Source organism: Oenanthe melanoleuca, chromosome 3 (assembly GCF_029582105.1).
Source record: "Oenanthe melanoleuca isolate GR-GAL-2019-014 chromosome 3, OMel1.0, whole genome shotgun sequence".
In the NCBI taxonomy this organism is placed as follows: domain Eukaryota; kingdom Metazoa; phylum Chordata; class Aves; order Passeriformes; family Muscicapidae; genus Oenanthe; species Oenanthe melanoleuca.
Genome location: NC_079336.1, coordinates 97,435,797 through 97,454,365, shown reverse-complemented (window position 1 = coordinate 97,454,365; position 18,569 = coordinate 97,435,797). Strand labels below are relative to the sequence as shown.

At 41.7% G+C, this 18,569-nt stretch overlaps 1 protein-coding gene across 3 annotated transcripts in view; it reads right to left on the bottom strand.

Moving 5' to 3' along the window:
• Window positions 1–278: 278 nt before the first annotated feature.
• The window catches only part of SYNDIG1 (synapse differentiation inducing 1), a 46,711-nt gene continuing 28,420 nt past the window's right edge, over window positions 279–18,569 (bottom strand). For all 3 annotated transcript variants that reach the window (XM_056488437.1, XM_056488436.1, XM_056488435.1), the window contains one exon: window positions 279–1,810. In XM_056488437.1, coding sequence (XP_056344412.1) covers window positions 1,652–1,810 — 159 coding nt within the window. In that variant the 3' untranslated portion in view covers window positions 279–1,651. The remainder of the gene's footprint in view (window positions 1,811–18,569) is intronic.

The following is an 18,569-nucleotide window of genomic DNA, read 5'->3' as shown; positions in this document are numbered from 1 at the left end:
TCAGTCAAATGCCTCACATCCACCCCAAAAAAGTGTCACACAAAACACCAGTACCTTTATACCATGTGTTTTAATAAACCGTACCAGAAAAATAGGTTTGCATATGTTTGTTCTCTGCTCCCCCCAAAACAAAAGAAATCAAATTCAAACCAAAATAATGGAAACATAAGGAAAAAAAAACAGTCCCAGAGCAAAGATGACACAAATACAGAGTTGGAGGGAAAGGTCTTTGATGACATCCTTGTTTAAAGAAACCGTGTTTGTAAAACATGAGGCAGTTGAATAATAAAATGGTAATTTATTTGATTGGTTTTCCCCTCTCTGTGTGTATATATATATATGTAGCTACATATATATGTCTATGCTGATACATTCTGGAGTGGGACGAAATAGTAAGACAAAAAATAGCTGAGTGCAGTGAAATCTGTAAGACAAAAAAACCAGTTGAGTGTGGGGAGCAAGTAAAGAAGAAAACAAATGTATCATTTCAGTCAGTGAAGTAAGGACAAGGCTCAATTCCCCCACAATTTACCACTGCTCTGCTTATTGGGGAACAGACTTGTCTCCATGGCTATGCCGTGTCCCCGATGCACAGCTGAGCTGTGAACTTCTGAGTGATATTCACTGGTCTGTGTATGAGCAGGATCCCAGAAATGTATGAAGCATTCCTTTCTCTGGTTAATCCCCATGCTTTACCGTGATTTTTTTTTAAATTTAGAACTTATTAGTATTTCAGTTTGCATTTTTACCCAGGTTTCTTGCACTGACTGCTGTGCAGGTCTCCACGGCAAGGTGGAGCAGTCAGGTGAGCAATAATGCCACAGTAAGGTGCTATTATCACAATGTGACTGGATGGAGGAATTAATTTTACAACGGGTCTCATGTCACTTTGAAATTGCACTCGGTCTGCAGAGCCTAGTCATGCCTCAGCTGTTCTTCACTGAGTGGGCCTGTGGAGCATACATTAATACAAAAACAAGGAAAGGAAGTAAAAATGTTTTTAATTTCCTTTTCTCCTTCCATGGAAACCTACCCCCAACCAGAAAACTAGGCAATACCACTCTATGATGAAGTATCTAGTTCACTCTTAGACAAATGAGTCCTGCATTCAAAAGACAAAACAAGCCATGTTCTTTCTCTTGTTTTTATATTGCTCCTTCAGAGAACCAGTTGCTATCTATGCTTTCCCAGATCTCAGTGCCGTGCTTAACAAGCAAATTAAGCACAAGCTCATTCTGGCTGCAAAGTTCAGGTGACCAGGAAGGTATTAAGAGAACAGCTCAGTTTGTCAGATGCTTGTAAACACCATATTGAAAAGGCGGCGAAGGCGAAACACCTTTCTCCACACATTCCCCATCTTCTTTCCTTTTATTTTTTTTTTCATTTTTTCATTCTTTGTCTCTCTTTTGCTCTTTCTTTCATTTTTTTGTACAGGGGATGATGAAGATAAGCAAGACTTGTGCATCACAGATGGTGGAACCTCCCCCAGCCCCTCCAGCTTCCCATCCTACAACAATGCACAAGCCCATCTCATCCCGTACGTCCCCCCAGAAATTGTTTGTCTCTTTTTGGAAAAGCACGCAGTCTGATGTGCTGGGGACTTCTTCAGTGCAGGAGCTGGGTTGGGTGGTTCTTCCCCCTTTCCTGAGGCTCATAGATGGTTGTTTTTCGACAGGTAGGCAATAAGAGCAACAGCTACCCCGACATAGATGCCAGTTCCGATTGTGATGGACAGGACAGCCAGGAAGAGAGCTCGCCGGGAGCTGGAGCTTGCGTGGTGGAAATCTCCCTTGGCTACTGCTTTGTTTGTCTGCAAGAGATACAAACCAACAATGCCATGTATTTATTTGGTTTACCTGGCAATAAAGATGTGACTCTAATTTTTTTGGTTAAACAGGATCCTGGGATACAACAGGTTGAACTGGCTGGCAATCAGACTTTTTTTTGTCAAATGAGGTCATTTGCACGATTGAGATGGTAATGGGTCTCAAAGGAGGATGTCATCTCTCTAGACCATGGTGTGGTATCAAGCAGGGACACCTGGCAGGCAGTTAGAGATCTGTCACCTACAAGGCAGGTCTTTTATAAGCAAATGAGCTCCCTAAGTTCCCAGACTGTCTCTGTTCCCTCATTATGGAGTGAGGAATCCTCAGCACTTTAACTGGATGCCTCCAAATGATTGATTTGCTGGGACACTTTCTTCTTCAGTCCCATCTACTACTATTATTTTCTCTGGGGTTTTTTTGTTTGTTTGGTTTGGTTTTGGTTTGTGTGGGTTTTTTTCACTACTGAGACCAATTTGCAGCAGCCAAATGACACATTTCCACACATTTAAAAAAAACAACAAAAACGAAAACAAAACAACGAAAAACACTTTGGCCTTTCTGTCAATGACTTTGTTAGGAGAACTGTCTCTTCTCATTCATCAACCTAATTTTTTAAGCATAATGCTTTATGAATATTTCAGGCAGAAACAATATCAAACAACACAGACAAGGCTGCAGGGTGGAGGGAGCTGTTTCAAAACAGCAAGACAGAAATAACACAGGTTTACACACCTGCTGTCATGTCCCTTGGTTTAGGTGGGGAAGGCATCCTAACTTACTTTGCAAAGCCTCTCAGCAGGGTAACCAAAGATTTCATGATCTTCTTGTCTGGAATGACCAAAGACTCAAAAGAAGATCCCTTCTTAAAAAAATGCCAGGGGCCTTTGGGATCACATTAGAGTCTCTTAGAATTGTTGGCAAGGAAAGCAGAGAAAGTTTTGGAAAGAGCTGGTCCTTCAGCTCCCCTCAAAGACTTTCCTCATGCACCTAACGTCCACCACATAATCAGTCTTGATATGAAAGGCTTCTGTTTATTGAAGTTGGACTGAGGTAAATGCCCAGCAATGAATATAACAGAACTTTTGGATAAACTGAGATTCAACTCCCCAAAATGAAGGGAAAGTTTAAAAATGATAGAACATTTTCAAAATGGCATTTCTGAAATGTCACTTTATGTAACAGAAAAATCTGAAACATTTGGGTTGACCTCTTTTAAATTAAACTTTGTAAAGTTTTATACCAGTATTTTTTCACCTAAAAATAGATGGGAAGTCAATGGGAAAAGAAACCATTAGTCAAAATGTCAAATAATCGGAAAACTTGCCAGTATTATCTTGATTGCTTCGATAGAAGAGGTTGGATTTACCAAAAATAATGAGTTGAAAGACTCAAAGGGATTCAGAAGGCTAATTTTTCAAATACTAGTAGCCTTTTTCCTAAAAGAGTCTTTAGCAACAAACCTGCTCAAAAAGAACAGTTTTTTTTTCCTTGACGAACTCTTTGAGGACAGCCCTGACCTTTGTGAAAGGATTGGATCTATGGTGAAAATCCAGTTTCTCGTTAAAATGTTCACCCAGCCAAAACCAGATGTCTTGAATTAGTCACGTGTTTCCACAAAGTTTTTTAATTATGCAGCTCCAGACATTATGATATAGAGTGATTTTGTTTGGGAAACACACCCATGCCTTCACAGAATTTCTAGTTTCCAACAAATTAACTAATCTGAGTCCATTTATTTTCCTCTTAACGTAACACATATTTTGTGATTTAGGAAAATTAAATCCCTCCTACATGGAATTTTAATTGTAGACTGCATTGGTAAGGGCACATGGGAAAGACAAGCTTATAGTTCTCCTTTATTCCTGTCAGAAAGATTTACATTGAGATGGACAAACTAACCACACAGACACCAGCTTTCATCTGTGAAAGAGTAGTCTGGAGGAATTTGCTAAGTAATAAGAAAATTCTTTGATTTTTAAAAATTTCTTTGATATTTTCTATGCAATTTTCTAATATGAAAATTACAGAATTTCAGCAAGTTTAAGCTGAAAGAATCTGAAAATACTTACCAAAAAAATGCAACTTAGGCCAAAGTTAATAGTTTAGCATCTAGCAAATAATGAACAGTTTGTTTTTTTTTTTTTTTTTTTTTTACAGGAATCAGCTCTTTGGTGGTTTTGGTCACTTTGAGAAAGTCCCTTGGTTTGGGGACTAATCCAACCATCCTATTTCATACCTGACACAAAGAAATTATATCATGCTGAATTTTTCAGGAGAGATGTCTGTGCTTTGGCAAAATCCATGAAGCCAAGAAATGTCTTGTATAGATCAGAGCCAAATCACACCCAACTACACCAGATTTTCCATAGCTTTTTCAGCAACATCTGTTTCAGAGAACAGCATAGCCAGAATGAAGACACAAATGCTGTACCAACATGAGTTTAATTCACTACAGACTCATCAAACTACATGTCTCAGTAACAAGTGTCTCAACCTGCTCTAATGTGCTTGAAAGTTGCTGCAAAAGTTAGTGCTCTTTCTGATCAAAATTGTGTTATCTGTGGAGTTTTATAGTACCTCTGACCACTCACTTCTTCCCTTCCCTGGCAAGGCTGTGACTGGCAGCCAGACAATGAATATAACAATTTAATGCAGCCTTTGGACAGGAGCAGGAGGCACAGGTTGTGATGAAGGTTGGGTGCTATGAGGCTGAAAACAGGGATTTTTGCAAATAACCATCAACAAATCTTCTCTTTAGAGGCTTTGGAAGTAAGTCAGGAAATTGAGGAGGGGTGCAGGAAGAAGGAGAAAGGAGATCTGTAAGGATTGTCTTCTTCTGTTTAACTAAAAAAAAAAATACACGCCTTTTTAAGAACCACTTTCAAGGAACTTCCCCAGAGATTCAATTTGAGCTTCTGCAGGCTGTATTCAGGATGTCTCTGGGCTGCATGTCTTATAGGCAGAGAGAGGATGAATAATGTACCTCCACTGCAAGGCTAAAATATTCTGCTGCATCCCACAGTGACTCATATATCATACCATCAAAATACCTTCTGGTACATAGTATCTGGAAACAAGGAACACGCTGATCACAGTTATTAATCCTACTTCATCTCCCCAAGGCTGGAGGCAGGATTGGCTCCATGCAGGAGGAGAAGAGATTATCCTGACCCCTCTGGTCAGGTGGTGAAAGGATTTCTTTTCACTTCATGGGAGCGAAGAGCCAGAAAGGCCAGGGATGCACAGGCTCCATGCAGACACTGGCAAGATTCTGAGTTTTACTTTTTCAAGTGACATGCAAGAAAAATGGCATAGAGTGAGGAGTAGCTTATACAGACAATGCTCCTGCTCCTGTATCTTCTATCTCTCTTCTAGTCACTCTGTCTCCTCTTTTTAACTTGCCTAAACTTGTACATCGGCTGATCTCCAGTTTCTGGGCAGCAATTCCACCTTCAGGCTTACACCACTTATTTCCCCTGATGGTCAGAAAAAGACTCCAGTGTCTTTGCTAAAGATATGGATGGGTAGAGAGTGAAGTCAGGATCTGGCTCTGAACCTTGACAGTCAACCGGGAGGTGCCAGTCAGCTGGGGAAAGCATGGGGCTGATGGACACTCAGCACAGGGATTTGGATATGGCACAATGGTTTTCAGTCCTGAGAGCATCAGAGGGACTATGAAGTCCAACCAAACAGCTCCAAAGGCAGAAATTATGAAATAATTGTTCTTTGCTCTGACAGATATTAGAAAATTCCGTTATGCCCACGGTATTATGGAAAGTTCAGCCTGTGGTGCAAAGAGCTCTTCCAGAAGTTTCTCTGATTTCTGCTGGAAGAATGGCCCAGGGAATGGACAAGTCTCAAACAGACCTTCTCCATCTGGAACTTACTGAGGAAACAGTGGGGAGCAGGTGTCACCTGAAATGCAGGTACTTCCAAACAGATCCAAACAGTTCAAGTCCCTCTTAGTTTAATCTGAACTTTCTTCATCCAGCCTTTCAAGTGGCATCTCCTGCATTGTGAGCATCTCCTGCTTTTCCCTGCAATATCATGCTAACTTCCAGCCTTTACAATTTCCTGCCAGACTCCTGAACAGTGATGTGTCAGATGAAAAGCAGTGGCATAAGAAATGGTACTTCTACAGCCACCAAATTAAATGACGCTGTGTTGGAGAAGGAGATATACTAGGAACAGTATTTATCCCTGGAAATCCCTGAAAGGTTCAAGAGAATAGAGTGTGAATGGGGGATGTGGATGAGGGTGCAAATGAAGACCAGTATGAGTCTGTCTCTTTTTCATGTTTAACCTTTATAAAATCTGTGTTTCACCCATTGGACCATTTTGGTATCAAAATATTCTGCTGGAATTTGAAAATATGGCATAGGCAAAGACATGATTCAGCCCTTGGCTGGGGGTTGCCTGTGTCATTTGATTGTGTCTTTGAGTAGAAATAAAACTATAAATGTCAAAGTGAAAATTCAACTCCAGGAAAAAGAGCACAATAATGGGAACAGCAGGAATAAATGACCTGAATGAGCAGAATGCAGAGAGATGTTTTTAGACAAGCTCCACAGCAACAGCTGTTCATTTGTTTGCACTGGAGAGAATGATACCTCAGTCTGAGATACAAAGGCAATTCTCTTTTTCTGGCATATACATGAATTTGGATGTTTATGGTAAAGAAGATGATTTTGCCATTCCACTTTGCTTCTAGCATTCAAGCAGATGTTTTGTGATGAAGAAGAAGAAAATTTGGAAAAGATTACAGGTGGCAAGGCCAGTTTACACATACAAATTCAGAGACATTTAGGTCCTTGCTGTTGTGTAAAGTTTTGCAAGGTGTTATTCACAATCTGCTTATACACAAATACGCCTGCAGAACATCTCCTGTTCATTTCACAAGGAAAAGCAGGGCTTCTAGAGCCCTGTGATGACTTTGTTAGGCTCTGCTGAAGGCCATGCTAGAGGGAGGTTTTGGGGAAAGCTGCATTCATCTCTTTCTACTTCTAACTTGTTATGTAAGTTTGATATAGAGTGTAGACAGCAGATTCTCTTTGTCCCAATACAAAAGAAAAAAGAAAAGAAAGAGTAAAAAAAGAAAGAAAAAAGAAAGGAAAGAGTGGAGGATGCTGCTCAGTGCTGCCAGAGAAGACCTTAGTCCTTGATCCTCGCCTCCCACTTGGAACTGGCAAGAATGATAGGAGTTTCTGCCTTGGGCACCCTGAGCCACGTTTTGGGGAAGAGCAAGGTAAAGACAACAGGCACAGTTTTAAAAGCATCTCTGGAGTGGTTTCTCCTCCTGACAGGAAGAGATTCAATCAGAGAATTAGTTCATCAATTTCCTCACCCACAGGTGTCCCTCCAGAGCTGAAACTAAATCCCTGGGAATTATAAAGTCCCCTACCATATTAATGATTTCTGAGATAATACTAAGAACTGTTCATGTAAGATTCACTCATTTGTTGATCACAGTAGCTTTCCTGGCTGCTTTTCTTGGTATTACAACAACCCATGATTTCCCTGTGTGTAATGTGTGTCACAGTTTATCTACTCCCAATTCCATGTGTGGAGGACTTTCAGAACAGCACTTTCTGAACTGCTATTGGCAGCACCTAGTTTCCTTAGGAGAGTTTGTTTTTTACCAGCACAAGTGGTGAGTACCACATTATATGGAATTGTCCCTGGAAGGCTGTTTCTGGGAGTACCACTTGCCAATCCAGCCTGCAGAGTCTGTGGTTTCTCTGATCCTCATTGATTTGGTTTCATTTTTCTAGGAAGGAGATCCATCCTGAGCTATTTCCATGAGAAACATTTTTCAATTTGATATGTTAACTATAAGGGTAAGAAGTTACCAGGCACTGTGGACTCTGCAGCACCTGACAGTGAATGTGAGGTAACTTATTCATCTTCCTTTGTTTACCTTGTATGAACTCAGCTTTTCTAAAGAGTCACCAAAGATTGAACTATGAAGATTATCTCTTTCATAGGAAAGCTTTTTCCCCTTTCCATTTCTCTACTTTCTCAAAGTCCACAAAACCTCAACAATGGGGAAAAAACCCCAAATCTTTACTTTTTTTTGCATTGCATTTTTGTTTTCTTTAAAACTTAATCCTCTTTTCTCCCTCTCTCCTGGAGACACAACATGAGTGATGCAACTGGCTTTAGCAGGCAGGCACAAAGAGCTTCATGACCAGAGGGGTGATTAACAATAACCATACTCCATAGATAGTGTTTAGTGGGATATGAGAAAAAATGCCTGACAAATAAATAGTGAGAAAAAGTTGTTCTTGGGCTCCCAGCACTTTTAATCCATCAGAAAAAAATGCTAAGGGCAAGGACAACCACTGGCTGTGAGTGTTTTAACCATCTCTTTGCTAGGACAGAATGTTTAGTCAATTTGCTTTGTAACTGGAGAGAACACCAGATAATTTAAGAGCCTGATGATCCTGCAGCACTCTTGCAAGGCAAATAACTTCAGCAGAGAAACATCCCACTTAGACTCCTGTCTGAATTATTCATTGGCAGGCTGCCTCCAGCTTCCCTATGGCCAGGTGTAAGGACATAATACAGCTCTCTATCTCCCAGCACTGTCAAGACCACAGAAGGAACTTGCCATAAGTCACCACAACAGTGACTAAGTGGCAACACAGGCAGCAGAAATTTGTCACAGAAAGGTGCTAATTTCAGGCCTGAGGATGCATGTGATTAGGGCAAAACTTTCCCCTATGGCATGATGTCAGAAAGGAAGCACTGCTGGTATACATATCACCTTAAATGATGGGAATGGCATCTGTGCTCCATGGATGGAACTTGGACTGTGAAAAGATGGAATCCCCAGAAAAACAACTCTCTGGGACCCTCCCCCCCCAGCAAGAAGGATGAAGAAGGACGCTTCAAGAAGGACGATGCTTCTGGATCCACAGGTGGTGATTACCTTTTGCTTGATCTCTCTCACCCCCTCATAATTTCTATTTATTTCTATCTCTCTACCTCCCATTTACTATTAATTAAAATCTGTATTACTGACTTTGGCATGTGGTATTATTTGCACCTTAACTCAAGCAGGGGCATCTCACCCACTGGATCACAACACCAGGAAAAGCTGGAAACTTTCTCCAAACGTCTGAGAACAAATTCTCCTTTGGATACAATGGAAGAATTAAAGTTGTTTTCAAAGTGGCTACAAAATGGGACTCAAAATCACATTGTTTCTGAGCTTGCAAGATCCTCTAGAGATAGATCTGTGTCTTTTACACAACTCACTGGAAAAATCCTGCAAGGAAAGGAGGCTTCAGCAAACTCAGGCTTATGCAAGGTATGTGGATTCCACTGAACTTTTATTTTAACATCAATTAGAGAGAAATCTAACTAAATCACAGGGTCACTAGAATACAGAAAATATCTACACAGGATATTTGCTGAATATTTTAATTGTATTGCTTTAAGATGCAAATCAGTTTACACCGAGCTTTTCTTATTAGCCAGCCCTGCAATACATCTCTTTGCAGGATATGAACAAGGCTCTCCCTCCTTGCAAATAAAGACTTTGGTGTAAGGAGCTTTACTAATGTGTGCCAAGAAGAAAGTGACTCGGTTAATCTGGATCTGGTGTTAGAAGAAAGCATTTGACATAGTAGGAAACACTGAAGATAGATTATGATAAAGAGGAGACAGATAAATAGCAGAAAGCCCTAAATTCAACTTCAGGAAACTCCTGGTGGTCTCTGGTGGTCTAAAGTCCCTAGGGCAAGTAGGAACCACCAAGTCTGGCACCACAAAGCCCAGTCCACACACAAAAAAAAAAAAAAAAAAAAAAAAAAAAAAAAAAAAAAAGTGGGATCCCAGGAGCTTAAATTCCTTCTGTTCATATCCACAACCATTTCCTAACAGGAGCAGCACCTGCTTGATCTCAGATTCAGCATCTTCCTGCCCCCTGACTTTGGCTCCCAGCCAGACAGCAGCAGCAAACCCAACTGAGTGTCAGGAAATCTGTGTTTCAGGTGTATCAAAGCTCTGGGATTCCCTCTGAGCAGCGACAGAAAACAACCCTGGACAAAACTGTCTCTTTCTTGCAGACACTTAGGTAATTGGTTTTTAATTTCAAATATTTAATGTGTTACCTTTCTCTTCTGATTAATATGATTAACACTTCCTTCCCATATAATATAAAATATCTGGATTTCGTCAATTAACTTAATTGCATTAAAAATACAACTGTAACATTCCAGAAGATGAAAATGTAGAAGGAAAATTTTAAAAGTTCTAGAGGAGAAGAAAAAAGAAGAGGCAGATCTTTTAATAATTTTTTGGAAGTCTAACTATACTGAAGATTATTCTGAGATAAAGACAAGGGACTGAGATAAAAATTTTCACTTCTTTCTGATCAAGAGCAGAAAATGCAGTAAAAAAAATATGTTGAACACAAATGTATGCCATCAGAATTCTTTTTTAATTATGGAAATTAATTTTTAGCAGTTTCTTTACATAATTTTGAACTATTTCTTGCTGCTTCTGAGCTTTTCTGTGTATATATATATATATATATATATATATATATATATAAACTAAAAGTTTGTTTCCAATTGAAAAAAAAGCGTTCATTTTGTTCTGTTTGAAAATGTAATGATAAAATATTTCCAAAATATTTTAGGACACCTTCTGACACAATAAATTTCTCAAATAAATTCTTCCTGAAAGGCTATATATATATATATATATATATATGCATGAAGTCTTAACAAATCAATAAAATTTGATGCATAAATTCCTATTTGAGGGATTAAGCATTCAATTTCTAATTGCTTTTCAGTAGTCAACACATGTTTCTTCTGCACAAATGTGATCCTATTGAGGAATCAACTCCTGTTGTTGAGGCTGGGAGGTTTAAATGAATAAACTCATGGGAAGAGATGTTGTGGACCTAGGGGATATTTTGTGTGTGCTACTGATTGCAGACTTGAGGATGTACTTTGGAATACACAGAGCTGAGAAGAGAGACACTAAGGAAATTATTCCTGTCCAGGATGCTCATTCTCTGTAAGTGCATTACTTAGTTTGATCACTGCAGTACTAAGAAAATACCTGGCATCCTTCTTGGCTAGTCTCCAAAACCATCTTGAGATGAGGAAGGAAAGAATTAGGAGAAAAAAATGCTCTATAAGCTGGGCACCATACCTGGACACCATCAACATCTACCAGTGCCAGTAGCACTGGCTGAAGAAGCTGGAGCACATGTTCTGGAATCTATGGATTCGACTCTGTACTCAATGCAGGAAGACTTAACAAGATCCTATTTTTCATAATGGGAAAAGTTCACAGCTGATCTGGAGCAATTAACTGCTATGCGTCACCACCGCTGTTGGCATGGAAATGGAAGGTCTAACCTTGTGTTAAGCTGTCAGCACCCTGAAATTACTGCTCTGCCTTTTCTATGACTCAGCAACTGCAAGATAAGAAATCCATGTTCTCCAGTAGAAACACATCCCAGAGCTGTCATGCCAGCAGATACCAGCCCCTAATCTCTTGTAAACAAAAGTCTTCCCTCCTACAACTGCAGTACTTCGAGGCAGGCACTGCTGAGTTTCAATGGGCAGGGTTTGCACGAATGTGGGTGCCATTCAAGGACATTTACCCCTTCCCCCTCAGAAGAGCTGAGCTGTAGGTGTGCAGAAGATAGTCAGGTGTGCAGCTACAAGAAGCCCAGCCCAAGAGCCAGCCAGGGCTGCACAGTGAGCAGGGCAGAAAGCTGGTGATGAATCAGGACAGTTCTCCAGCAAAGACGCTGTTGAAGAGTGAGTCACCCACCTGAGTACAAAGAACAGCCTCTTCCAACAGATTGTCTGCCTCCATCACAGGGAGACCAGAGAGACCCTCCAGCTGCAGGGCAGTAAGAAAAAGAGTAAATGAGAGAGCCCTGCAGGTCTTGAAGTACAGAGCTGCTGGTTTAAGTTCCAAGAGTATCTCACTAATGTGCCTCCATCATGCGTGAGTCAGCTTCTATTCTTGGCCTCAGGGAGAAAGTAAACTGCCTTGAGGCATGGATCTCCAAGGATTCTCTAACTCCGGTGCTCTTTTTGTCCAGCATCTCAGCAATGCCGATTGTAACCACCTCATGATAATGTTTTCTCCATTCAGACTTGCTCCCCAAATCTCCTATTGCTGTACTAAGAAAAAGGAGTAGGATGAAGTAGTGCTGCAGCACTTCCTACATTGGCATTCTGGGACCACTTCATTTTTGTTTTCCAGGGCCCCAAGTCAGAATATTTGCTGCTTTGTTCATAGCTGATGGATGAAAGAAGCCATCCCAGGGGTCTCTACTCCCTTTAACAAACTGCTCCACAGGAGTAGGGTTTTTCCTCAGTGTAAATCCATTAGCACACTAACATAAGTCCTCATTGCCCAACAGGGAGAGCAGATTGCTAACAAGGATCCTTCTTCATGCCTCTCAGTAGTCATCAACAACCTGTTCAAATTTTTTAATATAAAATTATTCCAGTGTATACAAACAAAACCATGAAGTCTGCTTTTTTTTCTCTTTTTCTCTCATTCTTTTGCAAACATATAGGAAGTGTCTCCTCATCTGTGATTTAATTGGCCCGGATTCAAAAGGAATTAATAATAGGAATCAAGAGTCCTGCTCTCCAGCCTGTCGGCTTGTCTAGCAGCAGGTGGGTCAAGCCTGAGCAGCAGCTGCTGCAGCTCCCTGTGTGCAGGGCTGTTTGTCTGTGTCCCTGCCTGCACATCCTGCACTGAGGGGATGGCTGGGGAGAGGCAGGAATGCATAAACACATTCCCCGCGGGAGCAGCCAATCCATATGGTGTGCTGTGTGAAGAGGGATAAAAGCCTTGGCAGGACACCCTGGTTGAACAGAGGACTCATCCTGTCAAATGCAAACCTCAGGAATCAAGGCAGGCACTCTCCTCATATTGAAAAGATTTTGCTTCTTGCTATCCAGTCCCTTTCTTTTAAGGTATGGGGGAAAGGGTATACTACCCTGGGCATCTGGCAGGATGGAAGCATGTAGGAAGGAAATATCCTTCCACACAAAAACAAGTCCCTTTATTTGGGCTTTCTCATGTCCAAGATCACTCCATCACATACAGGCACATACTTTTCCTGACAGTGATCACATGCAAAACTACCACATCAAAAATGTCCATCTATCAGCTAAGACACTGAAAGTACACGAGCCATGGGCTTCATCTCAGCCTGGGGAAGGCTGGGATCCAGTATGCCTTAGGATCTGACAGCTCACAGCATATGCATCTTGGATTTACTTGTGCCAGGGTTTTCCCAAGACCTCAGCCAGCTGGGAACAGATGGAAGGGGCAGTCAATGCCAAGCTGCTTTAAAAATCTGCCTTCTGTGTGGGTTCCTAAGTAAGAGCAGAGTAGTGAAGGCAGATCTGCCCTGCCTCTAGGGACCAATTCTACAGAAGTTGTTCAGAGTGATTTTTACCTCTTGTGGAGATAAACACACCCATCTGATTCATTCAGCTGCAGTTTTACACAAAAGGCTACTGAATATGGTGTGCCACATCCACAGGTGGCAGCAAGTCAAGCAAGGCGAGAATGGATGCACAGATATAAACAGTGTGGATGCTTAAGTATCTTCCAGCAAGTGCAGACATGGAGCTACAAAATTTACTCAGTGAGTCCTAAAACCTATCCTGTTCTGATGTAACTGTTGCATTTGTCCATCAGAGGATTTCAGCAGAAAGACATGCAAGGGGAAAAGGATTTGATTATTAATTATTTCTGAGTTCGCTTGTTCGCCTCTCCTTCCCCTTCCCTCTGTCTTTCCTGTCATGTCTCTGCTTCACAGGGCTAATATATGTTTCAGAACTGAAATACATCTCTCCCAAAAATATTCCACTGAAATATTCATGAACAACACTTTTAATTATTTGCTCCGTGCTTAATGACTTCATAGCAGCTACTCTGCCAGAGGCCTAAACCTGTATGCCTCAGTGACCAGCACTTTTCCATTGTCGCCTTCTTCTCTCTCTCTGTGTCTCACTTTTTTAAAACTGTAAGTCCTCAGGGATGAGCTGAAGCATTTCTCTTAATATTTCCAAGGTCTTTGATTTGTAAAGCTCCTAGGAAAATACGGACCCTTTTCCTGGACAAGTGCTGGTGGCAGTTAAAGAGACAGAAATGTTACCAAGAGCATCCTAGAGACACAAAGTTTACTGTCTGCACTTCTCTTTTCCACTGGAAAATAGCAGAAGGCCCCAACACTTCTTGGAACAGGATGCAAATGTTATTACAGTGTGGCCCTCTGAAACCCTCTGTTGCTTTTCCGTTCAGAGAGGAGGTTCTCACCGTGGCAAGGACACTAACCCCAGAAACGCTCTAAGGTAAAGATATATTGCACTGGTAATTACATTTCTATCTTCCTCTACAGAAAAGTTGTCTGCTGCTGGAAGAGGTATTTCCTTGTTGCAAAAGGAGTTTTTCCTGATTAGTAGGAATGACTTCTTGGTTTCTTGCACCAACAGCAGCATCATAAGTAAAACATGCAGAGGTAGGAAATCACTCTTCGAGGACACAGCTCTGCCACTCCTGCAGTGGTACTGCAGGACTCCCTGACTCCCTCAGCAAATGTCTCAGCAACATTTGCAACCTGCTGCTGAGACAAATCTAAGACACACTCTGTGGTGTCTGCATGCTGGGGGCTGTAGAAAAGTATCCAGTTGTTTATACCCTTTCAGGGAATGTCGGCAAATATGTCCCAAAGGCAAGCACTAGCCAGAAAGGCCTTTAAATGTCCAGAGACATCTGGGATGATGGGGAAGGAGTGGAGTTCCAGGAAAGGAGAAGTTTTGAGACCAGAAGGTCTCCTGACATCTCTGGGAGGTGGTGTGGAACAGCCACAACTGCTGGTGATTTTGACAGCCCAGGGAAGCAGGACAGATTGGCAGTGCTGTATACTAAAGTTCTGTGTGGGACTCCAGAGTGGGCTGGATATCGTGCTTCATCTCTTCCCTGTGCTATCTCCCATCTTGGGCAAGACTACAGACTGAAACTTCCTTATCCAGCTCAGTACTAAGCAACATGACAAAGAGCACTGGGAAGGGGAAAGGGGATGACAAGGAGAAAGATAAGAGGCCCTGCTGCAATGAAGAGTCAAGAATAAATATTTGAGAACTCAAGCAGCAGTTTTAATGGCCTTTAATTTCTCTGGAAATTGAAATTTAATGTCATTTGTATGTTTTATTCAAAAATCTCTTCTTGGCAAATTCAACAGAACGTGAAAGTCTTCACAACACAGAGTGGGCTGGCAAGGGTGCTTCAGGAAAGCATTGAGAACTTGGTCAGACCTGACTTACTCCATTCTACAGCAACCTTCCCAAACCCATGAGAATGCCGGCACTGAGCCTTTCTCTGCAGCACCAGGGGGCCAGTGGAAGGTGTATTATCCTGCCTTTGACTTGATCCTGATTAACTGACCTATGTTTTGAGCCAAATAATTTTTGTGAAGAAAAACCTGCAAGAGCAGTTGAAGAAGTGGCACTTGTTCCTGCCAGTGTCAGCTGATCCCCGTGCGGAGCGGAGGTGGCATTCGTGTTTTGCAAATGGGCCTGAGCTGCAGCTCTTCTCACTGCTAAGCTTCTCTTGAAACTTTCTGCAACAGCTTCTTTGCACCCACCCACGCAGAGAATGACATGCTCCCAGAGCTGCATAGGAACTTAGCAACACTCTTCTGCTAGAAAGACACACAGGTAGCAACAGCAGCCAGATCCGAGGCACCTCTCACCAGCTCTCCTCCCCACCTTCCACTCCACAACTGCAAGAACACTTTCACGCCCTGTCGGGGGTCTGTCTTCAAAGAGTATGATCAGTCCTCTCCATCCATCATTTCAGAGCGCAAGCTCAGGGGCAAAGCAAGATCTCAGGTGACACAGCAGGGCCAAGGACAGCTTTGGGCCCAGACTCGAGCCTGGGTGACCTGCCCTTCCTGTGGTTGGTATTCCACCATAAATGGGTGGAAATGAAGCTCTTCAGAGCAAGGCCACTTGGTGACAAGGCACAACTCCAGCTGGGAGAGATGTGTTAAGCACCAGCCTAACCTGCATAGGGGTTTGTCCATGTCCTTAGTGTGCAGCGGCATCGAGAGTTTTTCAATTTCTCCCATGACCACAGAGGTGAGGACACCTTCCCACAGCAGACAAAGGCAGGGGCTGAAACAGTGTGCACCAGCTCTTTTAAGAGGTCTGGATAAGTGTGGCTCAAAAAACCCATAGAATTCCTCATTGTGGACCCTTCTGAGAGACAGCAGAAGTGAGATATCCTTATGGGATAACAAAAAAACAGAATCAAGAAGTCTGAGGAAGAGAACATAAAGGCAGACTTTGCATTTGTAGCAGTTGTTACAGACCTCGGTGAGACAGACCTGAGGTGGCCCAAGGACAGAACACCTCCAGACAAGTTTGTTTCTGCGGCTCTGTTTCATGAAACAAAACCCAGTGCTCATGGTACTTTGTTGGCACTGAAGTAAGGATTGATTAGAGTATTCTCATGACAGATGTCTTGCTATGAATCCTTGGAAATCTCATCTCTAATGCTGCCATGCTTGGAGGAGAGGCCACTCTTCGGGATCCAAAAAGGCTCAAGATCACTGCTTGCACTATTAGCAGTACTGCTGTTCCTCAGCAAGTCTGAGGCTAAAAAAATGAGCCTGCATAACATCTAAGAATGGACACTTGAAGGGATCACTTGAAGGGATAAGTTTTCATCAGCGGGAAACATCCTGGGAAGTCTAAAAAGGCTGGGAAAGTACTAAGCTATTTCCTCTAAACAGCCATCTAGCCTTCAAGGAAGGTTGCCATGGAAAAGGAACAACTTAGAGATCTCAAATCCCTTTTGTTTGCTTTGTTACTTTGTTCATTCCTTTGTGCAGTGAAGATCCCAGTAGAGCCATCAGGCTGGCTGACATAGTCAGTAACACATCTTAAATATTAATGAACAGATCTGCCTTCTGTAACTTGGAGCAACCCTCCAGATAGGGGTGCTTTGAAAGCAGCTGTTTGCTCGCATGATCTGGTTGAAGAGGATGTCAAAACAATGTGCAGGATACAGAATTGGCAAAAGAGAGTGATTAAAATAGCTATGACGGACTAAAAGTGCTCCTGTTCTAAGTGGATAAGTTTCAGTGGAGGAAATAGCTGTCAGCTGACATAGATACAGAGCCCCAGCATCCCAGGAATACTGAACCCAGGGGGAATTTTTCACAGGCCTTTCTTTCACAAGTAAACTTGCAAGGCAGAACTTGAGATTTGTGGAAACAACCAGCAGGGCCTGGCTGAGCATTTTTTCTCCATGTGTTTTATGTTTGTTTCCTTGTCCTATGACATTTGATAGAATGGGACAGCTCCCTGTGAAAATTTTCTTGGGGATGTGTAGAACTGTTCTGAGAAAAGGGAAATATTTTGGTTCCAAGTCTCTGCTGTACTATGGCTCAAAGGCAGCTCCACCTGGATTCTCCATGGCCAGGAAGCTCCAAGATACTCCTGCAGGAACTCCTACCACCACTAAAGAACACAAATGAAAACCAGGGGTAGCAATTCCATATGGAGACATGGAGTCTTTTAGCTGCAAACTTGGGTTTCCTTTAATTTTTCTTTGAATAGTGTGTTCTCACTGAGGTCTTATTTGCTGCGTTTGAGTTCTTTTTTTCTGCAGGGAGGGGGGAAAAAAAGGAAACACTCTGCTTTTCGTCCAGCTATCAAACCCTTTTTGAAGGTTGGAATGGTATCAACACAGCCTCTCAGAATGAATTTTTAACTATTCTTATATATTCACTTTAGGTTTATTGAGTATTAATAAACCCCTGAAAGTCTTCTTCCTGATGGAGGACACTACTGATTGTTTTCAGAGTATAGGGGGAGTTAATAAAATAAAGCATAAAATAACTAAATATCAGTCTAAAAATACACAGACTTGATCTCTGCAATCCTAAAAAGCAGCAGGGTCACCATCTAGGAAATTCACCAAAATATTATAAACATGACATCAGACCAAGTGCACACAAACACAATATAAATTGCGACAGAGATCTCATGTGACTTCACTAGCTGAAGGACACAGAAGTTGCGTGAAGAAGTGAGAAATCATATAAAATGGACATTATATCTGAAAGCAAAGAAAGCATACAATGTTTCATGGATATCAAGAATAATTCAGAAGGAACCATTCTGGAGTCATGATCGGTCCCATTACTCAGAAACAAAGTATAGACCTTAAAGTAGAAAATTAAATCCTAGAGCTTTAAATGTACCCATTTATGGGAAATGGAGACCTCTTATCTCATAATGCAGGTTTTCCAGAGCTGCAAAGTGATTTCTAATCACCAGTCCCACCTCTTTCCCGTTTCTTTATAAAACAGCATAGAAATGTCAGAACTGGAATTTGATCCTAAGATTTTTGAAGTGTGGAAAGACTTTTTAGGTTGAAAAATGAGTTGTTGGGTTTTTTTCCCCTGGTGAAGGAGGAATAAATGGTGGGAGAAAAGAGGCTCAAGGTATTTGCTGCCAATACTTTTCTGCTCTTTGAAGAAATGAGCTACTATTCATGTCACAAAGGCAGGCCTACTCACCTGCCTCTGTGCCTTGAAAGAATGTTGGTATTGCGTTTTCTAATAAAGTTGGTTAGGAGAACACAGACAGGACAGTACTCGCCAACCCCAAGATCTGTAAATAAGATCATTGGGAAAAGACTGCAAATGCATCAGATATCAAAGTAGCC